This window comes from Symphodus melops (assembly GCF_947650265.1).
Source record: "Symphodus melops genome assembly, chromosome: 18".
Lineage (NCBI taxonomy): Eukaryota > Metazoa > Chordata > Actinopteri > Labriformes > Labridae > Symphodus > Symphodus melops.
This window is the reverse complement of record NC_136708.1, coordinates 14502352-14525851: the sequence shown is the minus strand read 5'-3', so window position 1 is coordinate 14525851 and position 23500 is coordinate 14502352. Positions and strand designations below refer to the sequence as shown.

Genomic DNA, 23500 nt, shown 5'->3' with positions numbered 1-23500 from the left:
TGTCATGATGTTACAACGAGTAGTACAAATCAAGGAATGAATTTAACAGTGTTTTAAACATCCATACAGCACATCAGCTGACACTGAAAATGACAGTTTCTATAGTCTGAATTGACAAACATTTCTAATTCAAAGCTTGAAGTATTTCACCCTGCACTTTGTTTACACAGAGCATAAAAAAGCTCAGGGCTACTTTAAAGCTAGAAAAAAAAAAGTAACGATGAGAGGGGGGGAGAAAACAGGGGAGGTTGTACTCTACAGAGAGCTTGGTCAGGAATCACTAAATCAATACCAATTACAAACACGGCATTGAAAAGAAGAAAAAAGGCAAACACATACACACACACACACACACACACACATTTACTTCATTTACTAGAAACACACAAAACAAGAATCAGGATGCCTACTCGTACAGCAAGAGAACGATAGAACTCAAAGACTCAACCTGTTCACGGTAGCTAGAAAGCTAACAGCTAATTGACAGACACTTGCAACAATGCAGGATTCTGAAAATACATTTGAGGACAGCAAATAGCATCACACTCTCTCACACTCACATTCACACACACACAATGTCCACTGTTGACATAAAGGTGGTGGCATTAGAATGCAGTCTTTCACAGGTCGCTCTGGCAACCAGCCGTGCAGAAATGCGCCAAAGCCGCCACCCAACACCTTGGCTCATACACCAAGTTACCTACACGCAAGAATCCACTGACAAGCACGGCTAACGCTAGCAGTGAGTGCACAGTCTGATGTTTCAAGCTTAATAAAAAGTCAGTGATCATGTAAAAAAAGCACATATAATCATTATTTATTGTGAGCGATATGTAGTGCACACACACACTGACACACACATATACATCAACACACCCAAAGTCCATCCCTGCACTCACAGTCACAGATCCGCTCGCAGATGAGACGCCTCATACTTCTGGGAGGGCGTGGTATTAGGGTCCCCCCTCTTCTCGCAGCCGAACCCCAACAAACACACACGCACAAACACACCTCACACACACTTCACATGGGGTCTACACACACGCACACACCATTCTCATCGCCGTCCGAAAACCCCTCCACCCAAACAAGTGCCGGCATTTTCTTTCACTCTCTCTCTCTCTCTATCTCCTCTCCCTCGCTCGCTCTCTCTACCAACATCTCTCCTCCTTCCCTCAGTAGCCTCACAACCAATCAGAAGAGAGGTGACATCATAGTGTTGCAGCCAGTGCGGAGGCAGAACTCTGACTGTGTGTGTGTGTGTGTGTGCGTGCGTGTGATGGGAGAGATCCACGCACGCAGACACCCCGGGAATATTAAGAGGCCAGGGCTTCTCCGTGTGGCTGTCAGACCAGCTAACCTAAACACATTACCACTGACAACACATACTCTCTTTATCTTCTCCCACACACACCCCCACATCAACATCCTCGTCAACTACACCTTAACACAATCTTTATGCAAATACATTCACTTTTGACACAGCACATTCAGTAACTCCCTCGCTCTCTCTTCAGATGCACGAAAGAACAAAGGATGTTCGGGCGATCAAAGGAGGGGTGTAGGGAGAGTGAACGGTTGGGGGTGGGGTTGGTTAAGACCACACCCCTCCATCTGAGGCCGTGACCCTCCCCGCTCTCACTCAGACAGCTCAGTCAGTCACTGGGTGGTTGGACAGAGGTGTCATTTTGGCTGTTTGTTTTGGGGTGTTGACTCTGGAGTCAGCGGGCAGCGAATGAGCAAACATTCAGGGTTCAGACCGAACTTGAAAGAAACAAGCACATAAGCTGATGGAGTTCAGAGATGTGTTTTTTGTGCTGATAATAAACTAGACTGAAACATAAAATAGAGACAGTGTTGTGGTTAGGTTTGGGTACAAAGACAGCTATTGAACCAAATCAATTCAGGGATCAGATAGACGTTCAGTGAATTTAAGTACTATCTAATAAAAGCCATAGGCCAATTAGCAACACTCCTGCATGCATGTTAGTCATGCATCTGGGTTCTAAGCATTGATTAGCATCAGTGCTATCGTTATTTGCATCTCCTGCTTTTGTCTAGTCAGACCCCATGGGAGTCTCCGGGTGAAGGGCAGAGCAGAGCGAGAGAGAGAGAGAGAGAGAGAGAGAGAGAGAGAGAGAGAGAGAGAGAGAGAGAGAGAGAGAGAGGAGGAAGAGAGTGTCTTGTACAGAGCAGACTGCACTCTTGTTGTTGCCATGGTTACCCATGCTGGCCAGCTTCTCAGATGAATAAAGCAACAAATAGAGGGTGGAAATAGAGATGGTCAGTGAGCCTTCTCGTGCACATACAAATATCCAATTTAGTTTAATCAGCACGATCATTTCTTGTTTGTTTGTCCGTTTGTTTATTTTACGCTGAATTATTCTGATTCTACGAAGAGGAGAGGATCCTCATGCACTGCCAAATAATACAGTACAACATGCAAATAACAAGTCTGTACACAAACACGGGAGCAGACACATGCTTACCCAAACATACACACACACACACACACACACACACACACACACACACACACATCAGCATGTACCAGGCAAGTGTTGCCATGGAAACTCCAGGTTGAGATTTCCTCCTCTCTCCAGAGGAGGAAGAATTATAATTAAAAAAAAGAAAGGACTGGCTCATATATATAGACGTGATCAGTTGTGCAGAAAAAAATGAGTCGGAGGTCAAAATAAGACATGTTTCAAAACATCTGCAAAAGCACGCAGTGCGGCCTCAGTGGGCCAATCCCTAATCTGTGTGGGAATAATCCCTGAGTATTTCCCAGCCTAAAAACAAATATAATCTACATGCAAGGTCATCCAGCCTTGCAGAAGTACTTTAGTGATTAAATGCCAGATCTTTGAACACAAATACAGACTCGCACGCAAACAGATATTCAGTTGTGGCCACTTGATGGCAGCACTGGCTCTGTTCCCGACAGATAATTCCTCTAGATCAAAACCCAAACGGGGACACAGAACAATCCCACTGCATGAAACCCTCACTTTCTGAAAGTTATTTGTGGGCAGAGAAAAACTGACAAATTAATGTATTTTTAAACTTAAGATTTTTTTTAAACTAAGCAGAGTAAGACAAGGAGCAGCTTTTTTAAATGTTATGCTTCAATAAAGAAAAAAGTGAAGAGGCTTATACAGGTCTTTATCGATTTGACTTTGTGTTTTTGCGCAAAACAATTAAAGTAAATATAAAAACAGTAGAGCTCCAGCAAATAACTTCAATAGGAGTATAAAGAGCAAACACTGAAAGTGTTGGTTTTATTTTATTTTTTTTAATGAGAAGTAGAAAATCTGAGAAGCCCCAGAAACAATAAGTGACTAACAGTAGACTACAGGAGGACAGGACAGACGTGATAGCATGTATTACATATGAATATCTCAGCACTGGACTTGGACGTCTTAAAGGTATCTTTAGAGGAATTAAGATTCACTGCACAGAGAGCCTGTGTATGTGCTGATCTGCAGGAGAACAGGCAATGACACATATTCCCACTTAGCACTCATGTGACTTTGTGAACAGTCCCAGGTAAACAAGAAAAAAAAAACAATAATAATATGACATTAAACACTGCCCGCATGTGAGAGTCACTGCAGTAGAGCCAAACCATCGCTGGACAAAAGATGTGAGACAGCTCTGGATGGCCTTGGCTCCATAATAAACCCCAAGACTGTGTGTCAGTGCGGGACTGTTTCTGCTGAAACACGGCCCACTAAAGTTTAAAGACAGGTGACGCACAACAGTACCAATGCGGGTCATTACATTGTGATTATTATCAGACAAACGATGCAATGATTGAAAATACAAAGAGCATGAAACAAAACTATAGGACAGAGCCACACAAACAAACTAGCATCACACAGGCTGAACTTAATCTATTTGCTGTGTAATAATAGGACAACAGGAGTAAAGAAGGGTGTTAATACACAGGGATAAATGTACCATAAAGGTTTATGTTCTGGAAGAAATGTGTGTTTTTGACCACTAAACTGGCCCCACTCACTAAACTGGAGAGAGAGGGTGAGAGACAAATTGAAAGTTTCAGCCCAGGATTCTCTAATAAGAGTCAGCCTGCTCCAGATGCAGCCTGGACCGAGGAAACTGAGTCTGCTTATAGGAGACACACACGCACGCACACACACACACACACACACACACACACACACACAAGAAGTAATATGAGTCCCAATTCCAAAAGAGAGAGAGAGAGAGAGAGAGAGAGAAAGAGGCAGAGAAATCATAATATTCAGAGGAAAAGCTTTGTCATGGCAACCAGCCTAGCCTGGAAACGGGGTCATGGCTTCCTTTTGCAGAGTGGAAGATGCACTGAAGCAGAATAAGCATGTCTGCAAGAACGTGTGTGTGTGTGTGTGTGTGTGTGTGTGTGTGTCAGTCCATGTCAACACTGACATACTATGCAAGCAATGAAAGCTGTTGCTGATGGTCAGTTTGCAGTTTGGCGCTGAATAACTGGAAGTACGTTTTGAATTCTCAAGAGCTCATTTTCAGAGCGAACCAAATAAGTTCAGGTAAGAGCCGATAAGAGGCGCACACCCTGATAACGCTCAGAGACTTTTCTGTTTAAGAGACTGAAGTGTGTCCTTCATAAAAAGCCTGGACCTGAGGGGAATGGCTCTGAAACTAGTTGAGCCTCTGCTGCTCGTCAGTAAAATATCTTTGTGAAGTTTTGTGATTTAAGTATATGCAATGTTTCTGTGGCTTCTGATTCTGACTGAATGAAATCATCAAATGATCTTACTGCATCATCAGACGTTAAGGAAACACGTTCATGTGAAGTGCTGACCTCTCTGTCAACAACGCACGCAGCCCTCGGCATGTCTTCCTCCTGTGTTTTGATTAAGGAGCTCAATGGTTTGTTTTTTGTTTTGACCAGAGAAGTTGGCAGTTTTACGGCCAACCTACACGGTTATTTTGACCTGTGTTGCATAGATGAAAGTGGGCGAGCTAACTGGTTCACGTATAACCGTTTTTTTTTTGTTTTGTTTTTTTTCCAGAAATGTGGTAAAACCAGGATGAATACTGGAGAAGTTAGAACGCAGAAAAGTTTCAAGACCGATTGCAGAGCAGATTTAAAGTCAGAGGACATGAGTCTGAAGCTTCTCCAGTCACAAACATCAACGGTAAAAAACAAACAAACGTCAACACAAATAAAAACTCACACCAGACAAACTCCAACTACAGACAGAGTTGAAGTATTGGACAAGGTCGCAAAGGGGGTCAACTGAAATTTCAAAACCAAACTAAACGGAGACAGTGTTCATGAATCCCAACAGGATAGCCAAACTACACATTCAGTGGACTCGAAGGGTTCATACTGTACCATGTAGCTGATATCTGGGGTTCAAGTCAGGCCTCCGGCTGCAATTCATACGAACGACCATCACTTTCAAATATGTCCTCTCTCTTTTTTGAACGGTTAGGGAAAAAAAATTACAATTTTTTTTCTTCAAAAGAATGAATGACTCTCTAGAACACACGTGCTCATTTGCACAAACTCGCTGCATAGAGGTGGAAACACTTTAGGACGCTGCAGTTTACAGATATATCCTCTATCTGAGCCGGAGCACTCGGGGTGAAAGCGCTTGAGTTTAAGCTGATTTCAATTTAAAACCATATGCTGACAAGCCTTTGTCTGAGTGCCAGCATCCGTGTCCAGATGAGATTAAACACACACTTACCATCGCCATCATCCCCGACTGCCATGGTTACAGTGTGTTACAGATTTGTTTCAAAAAAGTCCTGCTCTCTGTGAGTGTGTATAGTCGCTCCTCTCCCTCTGCTCTCTCCTTTGTTTTCCCCTCTCCTCTCTCGTTTGTTCAATCTCTCTCTGTCTCTGTCGTGATGAATCAGGGAGAGGCAGTGATAGGCACAGTGTTGTGACTCGCCTACTGCCAGAGATCTCTGTCAGCTTCCTCCCTCGGCCTATTGCCCCCCCCCCCCAAACAAACACCCCCCACACACACACAGTGCCTCTCTGATGCCTTACTACCTCTCCCCTCCTCCTCTCTCAGCAACAGCTGCGTTAAACCCTGCAGATCAATCGAGAGCTGGCCAAAAAGAGATGTGGGGCAAGGGCAAGAGAGAACAAATTCTGACGTCTGTACATACAGTGTTTTTAAATATTAGGAGTGAGTTTGTGTTCGGTAAAATCTTACACAGTTCTAGAAAGTAGGACTGCAAAAATCAACTTAACTTAAAAGACAAATACAGCTGATGATAAAATTAATAAGATTTCAGGACCTCACTGCACCTCATTGAAAATATATGTACTGTCATCAGTAGAGAATTAAAGTATATATGTGGGGGGAAAAGAACTTTTACATGTGTTGTAAAGCATTTTTTTTGGTAGTCCATCTTCTGTTTAAAAGCTTAATTTGTTTTGTTTTTTCCACAAATGCCAGCGCAATAAACAGTGACAATAATCAGCAGGTCGACTGATGATGAAGTAAATTCTTCAGTAGACGGGAACGGAAACACAAAATGATGTGTTGTTGTGTGACTCTGAGCAGCCAGCAGTGGCAGGTCAAGCTGCAGCGGCACAGATAGAGGGAAAGAAAGTAGCTTAAGTACACTTGAGGTGGCAGCCGAGGCCAAACAGCGAGGCATGAATCCAACATGCTCGAGTGAGCAGCTGTGGTCGCTTTCATTTTGCATATACTCGGGGAGCTGAGATATGTGCTCAACATCTGTGAAGAGTTTTTAAACGAGGAACTCAAAAAAAAAAAACATTTATAATGAAAAGAATCTGATTGGATAACCAGGGTTGAGGCTGCTGCTGTTATAGTTCTGAATCATTGAAGCCTTTAACCAACAGGTAACTGCTGGATAAGGAAGTGTTGTGGAGTTTTTGATCTCAAGTGACAAGTGCCTGAGTGGACAATTTATTGTGATAAACACACACACAGTAGCAACGCTCTATGAAGGAACAAAAGAAAGAAAGGAAAACAGACTGGTTGGATAATAACAAACAATGCCCCCAGACTGGAAGGGATTACAAGCAACACTCCCTCCATCCCTCTGCTGCCACCAAAGACAACATCACAGCAACGCCACCCACACACATGCCCGGAGCTCTTCTCCATGTCACCATGTCCCTACCAAGAGACGAGCAGGAAACAGCCACAGCTGTAGCTGTCGGGCATGTTGATACAGCCACAGGGCAGCCTTCAGGTACAAACAGCCAATCACAGGCTTCTGCTCGACATCAACACCGACCTGAGTGACCACACGGAGAGCACAAGTCCAGCTTAAAACCACAAAGTAAGTAAAGACCCGTCCTTTTCCTTGCGGTGTGTACAAACATTATGTATGTTAAAGTCGTTGCATATGATTTGGACTTTTGAATTAACACGGTTTATGATTTTATAGCACATTTGTTCGTACATGTTAGTCCTGTCAGGCATTTCTGCAGCTGCATGTCAGTTGACCTCGTCGGCCACCGTACATCTGATCTGACCAGGAATAACCACCTTTTCTAGAGTCTCTGACTTAATGACGACACATTTTATATGACACTGAAGGAATCTGGATCAGCCCCATCCCAACTGTTCCATAATCCTCTATTATCATAAAAAACAGTCCGTGTGTGTACGTCTTATGCCATACCTGCACTGTGACCAGGTTTCTCTGTATCCAGAATGATCTTTAAAAAAAGGGCTTTTAAGCTGTCACCTCGAGGTCTTTCTTCTGCTGCTGCTGTAGCCAACCACTCAGTCGCCACTAAATCCAGAGCAATTGTAAATGTGAGGGTCCTCAATGGCTTGTTGCAAAGACTGCATCTGATAGGTGATTTGCTTCGTGTTAAAAACTGACACATAGCACATTTATATCAATGAAGAAACGTAGCGCAGTGGCACAGCGGGCTTCCCCCATGTACCTAGGCACAGCCCTCGGGCGGTCTGGGCCAACAACCCCCCCCAACAAAAAAAGCCAGAAAAATATAACTTAATATACTAAATATAACATAAAAAAAGACTGAAGGGACAAAAAAGATAAACTAAATATTGGCTACTACTTTTATTTTCCTCCTTGCCTGGGTGTCAGTAAATCAAACTCTGCTGCCGGGGTTTCATTGAGGACACCAACTTTTTGGGATGTGAAAAAAAACAAACGCACACAAAAAACACTTTTGATTTACAGCCCACTCTCCTGCCTGATGACAAAACCATCAGCAACAGTAGCCTTCAGCTTAGGTCTGGCTCAGCCAGAAACCCACACAATCACACACACGCACACAATCACTCACACACACACACACACACACACACACACACACACACACACACACACACACACACACACACACACACACACACACACACACACACACACACACACACACACACACACACACACACACACACACACACACACACACACACACACACACACACACACACACACACACACACACACACACACACACACACACACACACACACACACACACACACACACACACACACACACACACACAGATTAAAGCATTAATCCTGTTAGGTCTTCTTACAGGAGCTCATGGCAACAAATGGAGCACATGCACATATAGACACGCACAGGCAAACCGCCCCATCCATACACAATCAGCCTCTTTTCAAATGGACAGTAGACACCCGAATAACTGATAACAGTAAAAACATTCTTGACAACATGGCTCAGTCTGCTACTGCAAGCCAATACCACTGAAAAAAAAAAAAAAACATAAGAAAAGGAACTGACCGTGACTCGGGCTGAGAGCCATGTTGCCTGAATTCAAGGCTTCATCAAAACGAGCAAATAATGTCTGTAACCTGTGGAGAGAAGAGAGAGAGAGAGAGAGAGAGAGAGAAGTACTGTTAGAGCAAAACGCAGACATTCACAACAAAGCTTAGGACATAACCACAACTGTAAAACTGGATCAATTCAAGAGACAAATCAGTGCCCAATCATCTTTATTGACGGGATCTTGTCTGTCTCCCCGATTCTGAGGTGGAGACAGACAAGCTGCTGTGAGTCGTAAGTGAAAGTGTCGTCAGCAGCAACATGTGGACAGTGAGTGGGTGTGCCTGTCATGCCTGTCACACTTTGTGAAGCTGTAGCAATAAAACAGCAAGCGCTCTCCTGTCACACACACGTACACAGATCTGTGCTAAGATCAATGCTGTGGTATCGTGAACAAATTAGCCCTCCCAGCATTTTAGAACATAAAGGTCTAACCCAATCACAGGGAAGTCAAGGCATAATGAAATCTTTTGCACAAACGTATGACCTCAAACGGCTCCTGCACACTGAGCGTTGCTAATTCACATGACCGGACTGATAACACAGCACTTCACCAAATAGCACTACCGACGCCTGATAACATGCCCTAATGTCTCCTCAAATAAGTCACACACACACCAACCTCTGTATGCTTCTCTGTCTGTGTATTCCAGTATGGGTACCAGTCCACAACTAACAGACGGCTTGGCAGCTCCTGATAGATGGCGATTAGCGCTGAAGCAGGCTCTTGAGCCGTGCAGCTTTTTCACGTGGTTCCCCTTCTGTAAATTAGCATTTTAATTTCCTTATTCGGTTCAGAACAGCCCAGTGTTGAGTCTTCAGTATTTCCCAGCGGACTGATTAATAGGTCGCTGCGTTGCAGTGCAACGTTGCATTAGCTCCCCTGCTAGTGACACATTTTGGTCCTCAGCTTCCCTCAGCTCTTTGTATCCAACATGGTGCAGTGGCTCCAAGAGGAAAGGAGGGAGTGAGTGAGGGAGGGTGAAAGAGAGAGGAAAAAGGCAAAACAGCAAGAGATTGAAGCATGCTACGGGCATGACAAAGCACCACCTACTGTTGCCCATACATGCACGTTACGCCAAGCTCACGGGGAGAAAAAAACCAAAACACTGAGAGACGTAGGCTGTGGAACTGTATGAAGAGTTAAATCTCAGACAGGGTCTCTGCATGTGTGTGTGTGTGACAGGCGGAAAGGAGATTCGGTTACCCTTTACATAACCCCCCCTCCCTTTTTCTGGACACACATACATATACACACACTCCTCAGAGGGGGGAGGGGCTGTGTAGCCAGTCGTAGAAAGAAAATAAGGCTGCTCCACCCCCCTCTCGTCTCTCCTTCTCACCCCACTTGCCGATATTCCTTTCTTCCCTCGAATTCTTTTTTTGATCCCACCTCTCTCTCTCCATCATTTTTTATTGCACGAAAAAAAACAAAAAACTGGGCTGCCCGTCTCAGATTGGCTGTCACCACATGACCTTCACCTTTCAGGTTAGTCAGCTCTCTTCAAAACACACAACGTGCACAGCAGGTTGGTTCATGTTCATTCAAGCAGCATTTAACCAAATGACAGGAGACTGCTGTCTGAGGTTAATCCTTGTTGTTACTGTAAACAGAGACTTAAGTTAACAGTACTTCCGCTCCATATGCATTACCTTTAAAACTCTTCACTAAACAAGAGCTTTAGTTTCCTTTGCAAATCAGGAGTTCATCAGAGTGGTGTTTTCAGGTTCAATAGCAAACGACGTATAAAAACTCACCCTCTGAATAGACATCTGAACTGCATTACTACACTACAAGAGAGGACAAGTTGGGTCAAACAGCCAGATCAGAGGGTTCGCGCTGATCCATTCAGACCGACTGCCAGCTCCAACCTCTGTCACTGTCGGTCATAAAGGGCTCATCAGTTCTCCTGTCTGACAAGTGACCAGTACCAACATAAATATGATACACTTGTTCAGAGCAGGGATCACATTAACAGAATGACATCAAAATGTTGATCTGGGAAAAACTTTAATTTAAGAGGTTGAATGGGTCCAACTGGCACCGGCTGAACCAGAACTTCCACCAGATACGTGTGCATTGCCACTGACTGCGTTCTCATTGTCGTACCCAGCTGTGAGATGTCGGGAAAATGCATTATAATAGATCAGTTCAATCAACCCCTGAATCATTAGGAATATACTGAACAAGTTCAGGACAAAGAAACAATGGTTTATGTAAACTGAACAGACATACGACAAGTCAGTCCTGTTCTGAAGGACAGCTCGGAAAAAAATATTAAGGGGCTGGCAGGCAAAACTCTTGTCTCACACACACAGCTCCTCCTGCAAATATCAGGACTATTTGTGTGAACGCCCGAAAAGACAAACTTCCATCTAGCCTTCATATCAATTATCTGTACCTTCTGTAATAAAACAATTCATTATTCAGATATGTATTCCTACTGAAAGGTTTTCGTAATATGTAAATCTAGTCAACAAATTGCCCTGCTTTCAGATCAAAGTCAGTGTATTATTCAGGCCTGTACTGTCAGACACACGCCAGTCTGCTTCGATCCCACATACGCAGACAGAGTGTTCACACAGGAGACAAACAGGATTAATATGTGCAGCACATGACACATGGCAAGAAGCAGAATTCATAGACGCAGGACTCATAGTGAGCCGTCAGCAGCACACAAACCTGGCTGCTGCTTGGATCGCACACATGGGGGTGAGAGCGAGGGGGGGGGGGGGGGGGGGGTCAGTCAGTGTGTGCTTAGAATAACCCTCAACCCAGCACAAGTATCCAGGACGACCAAAGAAGGACGCAACCTCTTCAATGGAGCCCTTCAGCTGACGCACAACCACAAACTTTCTCCAGATTTTCCCCAGCTCTCTTACCCCACCCATCCAAAGCCTTTGTACCCTCCACAGCTCCCCCCCCCCCCCCCTCCCCCCGGTCACTCAGCATTGTGCTCTGGATGAAAGTGCCTCTGTGTGTAGGAAGGGCAGAGTGGTGCATGGTGTGGCCTGGGACAGACTGAGTGCCAAGGCCACGGGACCCAGAGACCCTCCACACAAATCAGGGGCACGTGCACACGCACGCACGCACGCACGCGCGCACGCACACACACACACACACACACACAGACGTCAACAAAACATGACATAAATTTAAAAAAAACAATAATAATAATAAATCACCTTGCAGCAGGCAGTCCTCGCTTTCCCAGGTCTGCTCGGACCCTCTCTCCAACGTGACGATAAATATCCACCAATGTTGCCATGGAGGCTTCTCGTACCTACACACAGAAGACATTAACCTTTTTGTAAGTCATAAACAATAAAAAACACACACACAGAGGCCTACACACATTGATTTAAACCCCCATACTTGCAGTGTTACACCATGTAACAGTTGTTGTTAAAGATTATGGTTAATTTGCCTTTATAACTCCATACAGATTACACTCTTTCTCCCTTGTCTGGGATTACCCAGATTTAGGGTTGCAAACACATCAAAAAGTAATCCCTTCAGGGCCCATTTCCATTCCTTTAATGTGAGACAGCTGATTTGCTAGCCATGCTGTGAGAATTATTGTGATTGGATGGTGGGGTGTTGTTAAAGGAATTCTCTGCAGCTGAAGGTGGGCGGGCCTGTGAGGGACGTTGATTGGTCGGGACAGTGTGTGGGTGGATGATCATTGGGTAGACGAGCGGGGCAGATTTCAGCTTTGGGGTGCAACGCCACAGGAAGTTAAAACAACCTCTCTCCTAGCTCTCTTTGTCGCACACACACACACACACTTTAGAAAGCACTGTTGTGTGGGTTAATGACTGGGTTCTGGTGCTCATGATTCACCATTGAAGCTGGATAGTGGGGTCTCTACAGAGCACTTCTCCTTACTAATAACAGTAATGATAAGAGAACGGACTAAAGATGCCTGCCAACACACCTTGGATGCTGAGAGCTCAACCACGGGCTTAGCAGAATCATCCAAGGAACACAATGACCTCTACCCATTCAAACCACTATATTTCAGATAGTTTACAGTACGATGACATGTAAACACACTGTAAACATGAAGCGGTAGAAAATAAACAACAATTTAAGGTGATGGTGCTTACAGAGAAAATCACCGTTTTGCATGCTTGGTTGATGTCTGATGAATTAAAGTTTTTTTAAACACAATTTACTGCACATAAATTACATGACTAAACAGTTTGGAGTGGTGGGAGGTCGGCGGGGGGGAACACAGCAAACACACACTGACATGTACTCACACAGATATTAGAGAATAAAAAGTTACAAAGGCAACAACTCTGCTGTGTCTTTCTTACCTGTGGGTTCTGGTCTCCTGTCAGAGTGCAGAGATGAGGGACTAGTTTACTGAGGCTCAGTTGCTGAGCTCCATACCTGAAAGAGAGCCACGAGTACAGCATTACCAACGTGTGCTTCGAACATGGACAAGTGGAATTTATAGAAGAGCGTCAGAGCAGAAGACAGACGTGAGTGTCTCTGCTGTTCCTCACAAATATGATGGAAATTGTTTTCCAACTTCTCTTTTCTTCGATCAAAAATGTCAGACTTGTAAGGTCCCCATAACACATGTTGCGGATCTACTGTGTCACATTTCTAAACATTTGCTTATTAAACTTTATTCAAAAACTTCACTGAAAATAAAATGTGAAGAATGCTTCTTATTTCATCAAAACTGTGAACTCGTCTTATATTGCACTGCAAGGATTGGAAAGGTTTTCTTCTTTGCTTTGACAGAAAATCAATAATTTAATGGAAAAGATGAATATTACTTTGCAAAAGTTTACTACTTAGACTGAACAGACACCAGTCCCCAGTCAGTAAACACCTTAAGGTAGCAGATTAGCATCTAGCACAGAGGTGTCGTTTTCCATTAGCAAAAACATGCTAAAATTAGCACTGCCATTCCAACAGCCAAGATATGCTGTGTGTGGAGAACTTAATAAAAAATGGATCACACAAGAACTGGATTCAGACTGATGTCAACGGAGCTGCAGCTGGCAGTCACCTGTTCAGTTAAATGTGGGTTTGAGTTAAATAACACTTTAATGGTAAGAATTCAACTTCAATGTGACGGCTGTTACATTTTATAAATGAAAAAGACCTTTTTAAAACTCCATGACAGCAAGAGCATATGGACACTGGAAGAGGAAACGTCACATGACAAGAGTGGTTGTTTGCGTCTTGTAGCATGTGTGCCCTCCTACAGCTAAGAAGATTAAACCTGCAGACTGTGTGTTTCTTCAATGTACAGATGCTCTCGTAGAGCTACAGTATGGCACAAAAAAAAAACATCTCCTTGATGTGCAGAACATGAATCACCTCAAACTCAAAATGTATGGATTTTATAGAAAATAGTCAAGTTGGTTTTTAGTTGAAGTTATATTAGATACCCATTTTGTTTACATTTCAAGTACATTATAAAAAACAGTAATAATTGTGTTCTTTCACATTTCACTGAGGAAGTGGCACAGATTAAGAAGAGGAAGTTACTCACATGCCGAGCGCCGCACTGAGACATAGGCAGATTCCCTCTCGACAGCGGAAGTTCTTGTGTTTAAAACCAGGAAGCAGCTTTTCCCAAACGTACTGAAAGAGGAGATGGAGAACATCGACACCAAATAAACAGGAGCAGGCACATGATATCATGCAGCTTGTCTGGGGTTTGAGCAGATTTATGGAGTACAGAGTCAGAAACTATCTGCAGATATCCCCCCCCCCCCCCCCCCGGGTGCTGAGATGGGCATCACAAAGCATATTGTAAATGAATCATATGTCATTCCTCTTCTATCCAGAAGAGGGAGCCCACGTGATAGAATAGCTCCCAGCTGTAATGATTATTTATTGATGTGGAGGTGGCTGTAATTTGTCTGCAGTCACTGATTTGTAAGTGGATTGTGTGCGTTCTTCCAAATCACTACCGTCAGGGTCTCAAATTAACTTTCTGGAATCGGTTGCTGCCTACCGACTCTTCGAACAGCAGAGAAAGCAAGTTTTCACTTTCACATTGTTCTGACTGTTTCTACACTTGAAATGCAAGCGCAGTCCTGAAACTGATTAAAAGAAAAACATGTGTTGAATCTGAATTAACAGCCAAATGATGACAATATGTTACTTATATTCATTTGTACCAGTATTTGTTTTTTGTGTGCATGTGTGTGCGTGCGTGTGTGTGTGTGTCTCTCTCTCTCACCGTGGGCGAGGCAGTCTGCTCCATACAGCGAAGGATGAGTGCTTGGCTGTTCTCCCTGACCTGGTCCTTTCCGTCACCCAGCCGGTCCACCAAAGCTGGAACGACTGCAGATAGAAAAAGAGGTCAACAAACGAGAAGGAGAGTCGATGGGGAGCGATGACGAGGGTCACTGAAACGCGGGTGAAAATGCTGTTTCATGTTCAGTATTTACATTTAGCAAAAGGGGGGGGGGGGCACACGTGACACTGAGTCTCTTCTGATTACAAAGACAATAAAGAGTGCCCTCACGTGGAGTGCTTTTACAAACACACTGATCGAGTATAGAGTCAGTCAAATTCATTTACGTAAATAGTTCAACAACCGTCACCACCATGGCGCTGGCGTTATGAGGGGCTTGAGAGAAATGGACCGTGACTAAAATAATGTCAAGATCATCCAATGCTTTTATGTCAGTGACACTTTATCTCACACACAACTGCTCCAGCAGCACGACCTATATCCTGTAACACAGTCGATGCCCACTGTAAAGATCCTCTCATTTCTGGCTTTGCAACTAAAGTCGGAGGCTTCTGGCAAACGCACAAATGTTTCAAATTGCTCTAATCCGCCACAAAATGAGGAGTTAGCAGAAGGGCCCTCAGCTTTGAGTGTATTTTCAGCTTTAATAGCAAATGAATTTGTACTCGATAGCTTTTTATTTTAAGGGCTGCCATTTGTGGGCGCTAATATAAATGACTAATCTTCAGCGAGGGGATTCATTAAAAGGTCGAGTCTAGTAATATTCAGTATCCTCGGAGAAATCTCATTAATACTGCAACACAAACACGATGTATTCCTGTTTAAAGCCTGACATGGTTTATTCCCCCCGTTTCCAAAAAGCTTTAGATGTTTTGCAGCATGATCAATGTGAGCACAGCAGTACTGTTTTTTTTATTTTTTTTAAATCAATTAAACATAAGCTGCTTTTAAAAACATCAATTGCTCCAAATGTGCAGCTTTAAAGCACCCAAAGTCAATGAACTATTTACTCCCATTCAAGGACTAACACAAGTTTCTGTGGGACCTTTAACACAGAGTCAGAAATCCACAACATACAGTCCAACTGTTTATTCAGCTTTTCTCTGTCTACACATGCACAAGTCTTTTAACAGGAACAAAGTACGAGTAAGTCTTTCATTGTTGGACCATTTGAGGGATTATTTTAGCAACATAAAACTGCTCTTTAAAATCAACTCAAACTGCGCACAAATACAGTCACACACACACACACACACTTCTACCCACATACTCAGTCTGAGACTTCAGGGTAGTGATGTCATCCATTTTTTCCCTGTTCTGTGTGTGTACGCGTGCGTACATTATGTTACCATAACACATGGTTGCCAATGGCAACGTGGCAACAAAGGACAATACCCTCAGACAGAAAAATGACAGAGGGGCTTTGTTGCACAAAATGTCATCGCACGCACACACACACACACACGCGCACACACGCACACACGTACGTATAAACAGGTCAAAGTCCTGCTTTACTGTATGTGATCTGTAAATTTTTGTTCACACACCTGGGACACAAACATGCACACGCACACTCAGACACAGACACACATCCTGTGCAGGCAATGAGTCAGTTCTGGAGATCAATACAATCACTCAGTCTCTATGATCTCATCCTCCTCCCTTCTGTTAGTGTGCCTGTGTGTGTGTGTGTGCATGTGTGTGTGTGTATGGAAAAGGATACAGTGAGCGAGAGCACAGGAAAGTAGAGATGGAAGTCAGATGGAGGGAGTATCAGAGAGATGTTTTATTACCATCAATGTGAAACAAACACACTGCTAGTGCACTCACTAAGAGCCAGTGAGCAGGATAATGTGAATGTGTGTGTGTTGTGTAGGTAGGCAGACTTTTCACAGTATGACAGGTCCACTCATCCCAAAGCTGCACTGCAGGTCTGAGTGTGGGGAGTGGGATAAGAGCCCGCCCGGCTGACAAAGACAGCTGGTGACACCCCACAGACAAGAGCCTGCCACTGACATAACGCACTATACCTCATCGCAGAGCATGAAATGTGATACAAGGCCGTATAGGTGTGGTTTTGAGGAGGATTGAAAGAGCTTGAGTGTGCTAGACAACTCCGAGCCTAAATATAGAGACTAAGACGTGAAACAGAGAGGCATGGGGTGCCAGGCTTCAGAGGAAATTCATCTCAGAGGAAGCACAAAGTGGAAGTGAGAGACAAAGTGGAAGGACATGTTAGTCAAAATAGTAAAAAGCCTACCGAACAATCTATAAAAAAAAACATCGAACTACAGTTAACAGTACAGCACAGTGACGGCCATTAATACATTTTGTATACTTTGGAAATACTACTGTATGAGACAATGGAAGGGTTTGCTCCCAGTGTTCTGCCCCTGGACTTTGTGAGTGATATTACTTTAAAAAAGACGTATAAACAGAATATGACGGCCCTGCTGATATTAACAGCAGATATGGACCTTCTATGGGCCTCTCTCTAATTTCTCTGCATCTTTGTAATTTTGTTTCCTATTTTCATGTAACTGAAAGGCTGTTTTTGAAAAGCTTTGTAGAAATGTCAACTTCTCTTTAATTCAGTTATTGTTTTTTGAGACAGGGTTGAATCCTCAAACATTCAACGTTTCATTAAGAGAAGCATCTTTCTGTTTTGTTTTGTTTTATGCATGTATTACACACACACAGACACTAAAGGACATCATGGTGGGGACGAGGGCCGGGGATGATATCTCACCTGTTCCCAGGTATCCTTTGAAGCGCTCTCCCATGCGGTCCAGAAACGCACCACAGATGTCTATCCCCAACAAGGCCACCTGGAAGACACAGGGGAGAAAGAGAGGGCAAGGTTATATCAGGTCAAACTAAACAGTTGTGTGCACGTATTAAGCCACATACATTCTTGCAAGTAAATGACAATTCCAGCCGTTTCCTGTCACATTATAAGTCGAGCACTTTTCAACCAGTGCAGAGGTTTTAACGAATCCTAACTCTGATCTTGGCATACTAAAAAGGAAAAAAAAAAAAAAGCTGAATCACACAGTCTCCCCAGTTTTGCTGACTCTGCAAACAGCCAAGTCTGTGATGGGTAAAATGTTCATGTTCAGTCAGTCTGCCGACAGCTTTTTTTAATCTGATCTGAGCCCCTGAGGTTCTGACATCAGGGTGAGTCTTCACGTGGAAGATACAGACATGCCGTGTGCTCACACTGTGTCAAACTGTCGCCCGAGGAGTCACAAGAGAGGAAAGGAAACGGAGAATAAGTCGAAGCTATAAAGACAGACCTGTTGGAAGTCTTTTTGTAAACGCACATTAACAGCACTCCCAGTGATTGCAAATCAATGTTACCTCCATTACAGCAAATGATCATCTATGATGTGAACCTCCCTGCAGTTCTGTCGGATGTGCGACACGGAGCTGCAGACTGATTGTAATGTAAGGTGCAACGCTGGGCTACCTTTGCTTCCACCCGTTTAGTTAAAGACGGATAAAGACGGATACCTTCAGCAGCTCCATTGACAGAGCGTGAAAAGCTCTGAAAACATCAACAAGCTTGAAGGTGTCTAGAAACAAACCACTACACTCTGTTTTTTTGCAAACTGTATCATAAGCAAAAAAACTCTGTTTGGTATTTATTTAATTGTTAGTTCATAAAGTTTGATTTCATGTTTTTTATTGCTAAAAACAAAAATAATAGTGTATTGATGTTGGATGTTACAGGGACTGTTAACAGACATGTTTTCATTCCATTTGGATTTCACCGTTTCTCTTTTCTTTGTAGTTTGTTCTTTGCACCGTACAGTTATCCTAAAATAAGATTCGTCATAAGCCACAATCACATCTTTGTCTTCTCAACATCAGAAACGTATAGTGACGGTGTGACGCCAGTACTCCGCCCTACCTCATGAGTGGACTTCAAAGTCCTTTTCCAACAACGACTTCAGTCAGTGTGCAACCCGACTGAAAATGTGTTCATATGGATGGAGAGAAGACGCTCCAGTAAAGAGAAAGCAAGTCTCAGACTCTCACAGTAACAGCTGTAGCTCTTATGTAACACTTTGTTGTGTCCTCTTAGACCATCTGGACAGCAGCAGCTAATTGAAGCACACATCTAATTAGACCTTTAGAAAAAAAAAAAGGGAAAAAAAAGAGAAAGAGAGACTTTTGGGAATCAGTGTGTTTACTCAATCCATCAGTGGGGTGAAATGTTGAGAAAGTTGAAACTTCATGAAATACATTCACAACGTCATCGCTCTCGACTGCAGCCACTGTGATCTGGTTCAGTCATGGAAGAAAAAAATATGGTCGTGATGTGAGTCTTTAGTGGAAGGTAGTCTGGAGTTGTGTCTGGCGGTGAAGTTGAGTTTTCCACTGTGTTTCTGATTAGGATCACATCCCACACTCTGCGCTGTACTCCTGGAATGCTTCTTTTGGCAGAGTTGCTGTAACGCTGAACAGTCCAGAGAGAGAATCCACTAAAACTCCCATACTGCTCTTCCTGGTTTGACTGCAGATTTTTCCCCTATTTTAGTCAAAGGAAGAGCAGAGCTAGGTACAGCAATAAGGGGGAAAAAAAAAACAGACGGGGGGAGGATGAGGGCGATGAGGTAAAATGCATCGATGGTTAAAAACTACCATATAAGAAATCACTTTGAGAAGAAACGTGATGACTTCAACATACTGACCTAATTTAAGGGGGGGAGGAGGGGAAAAAACAGCAGGAGAAAAAAAAAACAGTACAGGAAGAAAACTGCCTGGAAGGCCTTCCCCCTCCCCCCCTGCTCCACCCAGCACCCCAACAAGCCTGGCACCCACTACCATATGGCACCTTTTCTTGAAGAGAGAAGGAAAGAGAGAGGGAGATATTGGACAAGGAATGGGAGGTACACATTACCTTGAATGGGGAACAAGTAAACAGGAAGAGGCCTGTAAATTGAACATAACCAGAATTGGCCTAACGATGGTACAAAATGGTAAACGGGGCACTGTGGTGTCACCCAAACACTAAAGGCACATGTGTTAAAGATATCTTTACTCGGCAGGTTTCAGATCATCAGAGCAGCCGAGGTATGCAGCTGATGGTGAAAAAAAAAAAGAAGTCAATATTGACCCTGAGCAGCATGAATGGTTCTTTGTGATGACAGGATGGTGTGTACGCTGGCTCAGCCTGTTAATTAGCATGCCATGTACAGGTATTACTGTGGATTTCTAGAGAGGCTTAAAGTGGGTCTTGGACACAAAAACAGGGTCTTAAAACTCACAGCAGCAGCTGACATCAGCACCCAGAGTGAGGCGACAATTGGACCATTCACCCATTGAGGCGAGTAGACAGAAATCAGACGACAACAAATTACGCCACCCGTTAACTTCAAGTCATTTATCAAGCAGAACTCTTAAAGATTTGCTTGTTTTAGATTCTTAAAAATAGGATGAGTTGTTTTCCCAATCATTAACGATTCGATATTTTTGGGATGTAGGATGTCATCTCAGGCTCTGTGGTCGATCATTTCCCTCCACTTTTAGACAAATGTGTATAATATACATGATGTAAAATACATGTTAAGTAGTTTCATCCTTTGCTCAGTACTAGGGGAAATTGTGTACACTCACTGATGGCTTGGTAAAAAGTCATACAGTCTGTAAGTTGAGAACATTCTCAGGCAGTGTTACTCTCATCTCTTCGGTCAATGGCGAACCGTTACAGTGAATGTATTCCTACAAAGAGCTGACATGGCTTTGGTTCATCCAGGGCCAGATTACACCGAGCACACTTTATAACATGAGGTTGTGTTTTGGCCCACAGCACGGCTTAAAGTGGTGCCCGACGTTAGTGATGATGATGTCAACAGATCGGGAGCTACATACCTAATCGACTGATGATAAAAAAAAAAAAAAAACGTCAGAAAGCTGAAACCTATTACTGGAAGGCTTTTGTGGCCAGCTTTGATCAGGTTCTCCTTTTTCATGTCTCTTTAAGGGTAGACTGCTGCTGGCATGTTAAAAAGAACACTTGATGTTGCATACATCATAAAACTGATTAACACACTAAATCACACTTTCTTTCTCAGACACTTTAACTTGTACACTAAGAATTGTTCTCTTCTATTGCACACTGTCTGTCATTAGTTAAAGTGATGCTTCCATATAAAGACGCACCTTGCTGTTGGGTGGAGCCGAGAAGAACAACTCAACACACAACTTTAAGACTAGATTCATTTTTGTTGCATACATCACTTCAGCTGGTTGAATAAAGCAGTATCGCATTCAAATCCGTCTCCTTGAGCTCGGCGAGTTGTTGGGTTAAGAGTTCAGTTTGGTGCTTGCACATGGTTTACGAGGTGTTTGAACTCAACCTTACACTCAGAGGTTCCTATTAAAAGGTGAACTTGGTCCATTCAACCAGTAAAGACACGAAATAAAGAGAAGTTCCAGGCTTGAAATTACAATATTTCTTCTACACTCCAAGTGGTCCAACGCAGTGGGCTGCTTGCTGAGCAACCATCAATGCCAACCATGACTTCCTGTTACCATTTTTTTTGTGTCAAAAACGTCTATCAGCTTTGTCCAATCGGTGTCCCCCCCCTCTTTCTTTTTCATAGATGACATCAACTTCCCCCACTCAAAGCTCAAACTATTCTTTGCAGTGAGAGCTGTGTGTCTAATGTAGCATGTGTTTTACATGCAAGCTAAATACTACAGATAGAAACAGTTATCGTGATTATTTCCAATCAGTCGTAACTGTTATCCCTATTTGAGCGCTCCTTTGATTTACACGCCACTGTGGTTGGTAGGTTTGAGCAATCGTTGCTTTGTTTGTGCACTACCAACCAAACGTCTGTATTTAAACCGTTAACGGCAGTATGTTGTTGTGGTATTGATACTAATTTACAGTCCACTCTGAACGTCAGTCGGCTGGCAGAAATAGCCCTCTATCAGTCCAGCCAGCATCCAGTATTCTGCCCATTAATGCCGCATACAATATTAATGCCTTCTGTTTGCCTTCGTGGTTTAGTGCGAGCAGAGTGCATGAAGTGAATCTGCTGTTATACCGACTGAAAGAAGAGGCTTAAACTGACTCCCTTAAAAATAAAAAAAAACACCCAGACAGAGGCGCACAAAGGAAACAGAGATGAAGAGAGTCACAGATGAAATACAGGATTGTATCCAGCCATAAAAGAGGAACTTTGTCTTCTTCAAGCATTTATAGACTCATGACTTGTGTTTTCCTCTCACCTACCCGTTCCCTATTTATCAGTGCAGTCCTTGATTTTTGTCTAACTCCTTCATCCTCAGCCTCTTGTCAACTCTGCATCAGCCCGCCATTTTTCCCTCCCCCCCCCTGCACTGACTCAGCATACCTCCAACAGCTGAGTCCTCTTCCTGTCACTTGGCAGAGAGCAAATCAGCATCACTAAAAGCCTGCTATGCAAGGGGGCCTCTGGGGGTCACAGCATGCTCACTCATCGCGCCTGACACTGACCTGAGCTCAGATTACTGTAGTCGTCACCCAGATAAAAAGAACCAATCACACGAAGGCCTCAGACTTTTTCAGGTAAAACTCTTGGAGGTGGCAGAGATGATGTGGTTATTAACCGTTAATTCATCCTAAAGGCACTGCTACGTCGAGTGTGTTCTCACATGTGGCAAAAAAAAAAAAAAAAAAAGACAAAAGGCAGAACAGAAGATTTTGGTAAGTAAAGAAACGCAGAATGACACCGGCTGTTGCATATCAGTTAAACGCGCCGTCTTCATCAAGCTACACTAAATTAGCTCTACTATGGAAGGGGGACAAAGCTTCACTGGCTTTGTGTCCACAGGGGGAAAAAGTGAATGGAAAATGAATGAATGAATTAATGAAAAAATAAAGTCTGCAGTTTGGGAGCATTTTGGGAATACAGAGAATGATCAGGGAGATATTCAAGATGACCTATCCGCAAAACCTGCCAGATAAGAAGCTGTGGATGAAGTGACAAACACATCAGACTTGATGTGGCATCTGTGAGATCATCAACCGGTACTACACGTCCAAGTAATCCTACTGCATGATAACAGAGGGACATTACAATATCATGTCAAGTTGGTGAGGAATTAAATATAAATGTGTCACTTACAAAAGATAACGTAGAGGTGACGTTTTGGCCTCAGTGTAATGTAAACAAACAGCAGTACTGCTGCATGACGTCCACCAGGGACTATTTAAACGTCTGTGTGCAGTTAAAGCTTATTATTGTAAGTTCATAAAGCAGATGGGAGAAAATGAAAAAGTTCTTTTAAAATAATCGGGATCATCATGAAATCAGGATTATTTCACAGACTGTAATCGGGATGTCAAAATGTATAATCGTTCCATCCCTAGGTGGAGGATTTACGGGGAGGGGATAGTTCACTTTTCAAATCCAATGTTTGTTTTGATCTGTCATTGCAAAAGGATTTAGCTCCATTGAAAGAGATGA

At 43.3% G+C, this 23500-nt stretch overlaps 1 protein-coding gene and 1 long non-coding RNA gene across 4 annotated transcripts in view; one reads left to right on the top strand and one right to left on the bottom strand.

Moving 5' to 3' along the window:
- Nucleotides 1–23500, top strand: part of LOC306839840 — a 102912-nt gene that overhangs the window by 25645 nt on the left and 53767 nt on the right. The gene's annotated exons all lie outside the window — the stretch shown is intronic.
- The window catches only part of clasp2 (cytoplasmic linker associated protein 2), a 50148-nt gene that overhangs the window by 24621 nt on the left and 2027 nt on the right, over nucleotides 1–23500 (bottom strand). For all 3 annotated transcript variants that reach the window (XM_079368749.1, XM_079368747.1, XM_079368748.1), the window contains exons 2-7: nucleotides 17785–17863; nucleotides 15018–15121; nucleotides 14322–14413; nucleotides 13126–13201; nucleotides 11989–12086; nucleotides 8761–8831 (exon numbers count right to left, since the gene is read on the bottom strand). In XM_079368749.1, the coding sequence (XP_079224875.1) occupies nucleotides 8761–8831; nucleotides 11989–12086; nucleotides 13126–13201; nucleotides 14322–14413; nucleotides 15018–15121; nucleotides 17785–17863 (520 nt within the window). The remainder of the gene's footprint in view (nucleotides 1–8760; nucleotides 8832–11988; nucleotides 12087–13125; nucleotides 13202–14321; nucleotides 14414–15017; nucleotides 15122–17784; nucleotides 17864–23500) is intronic.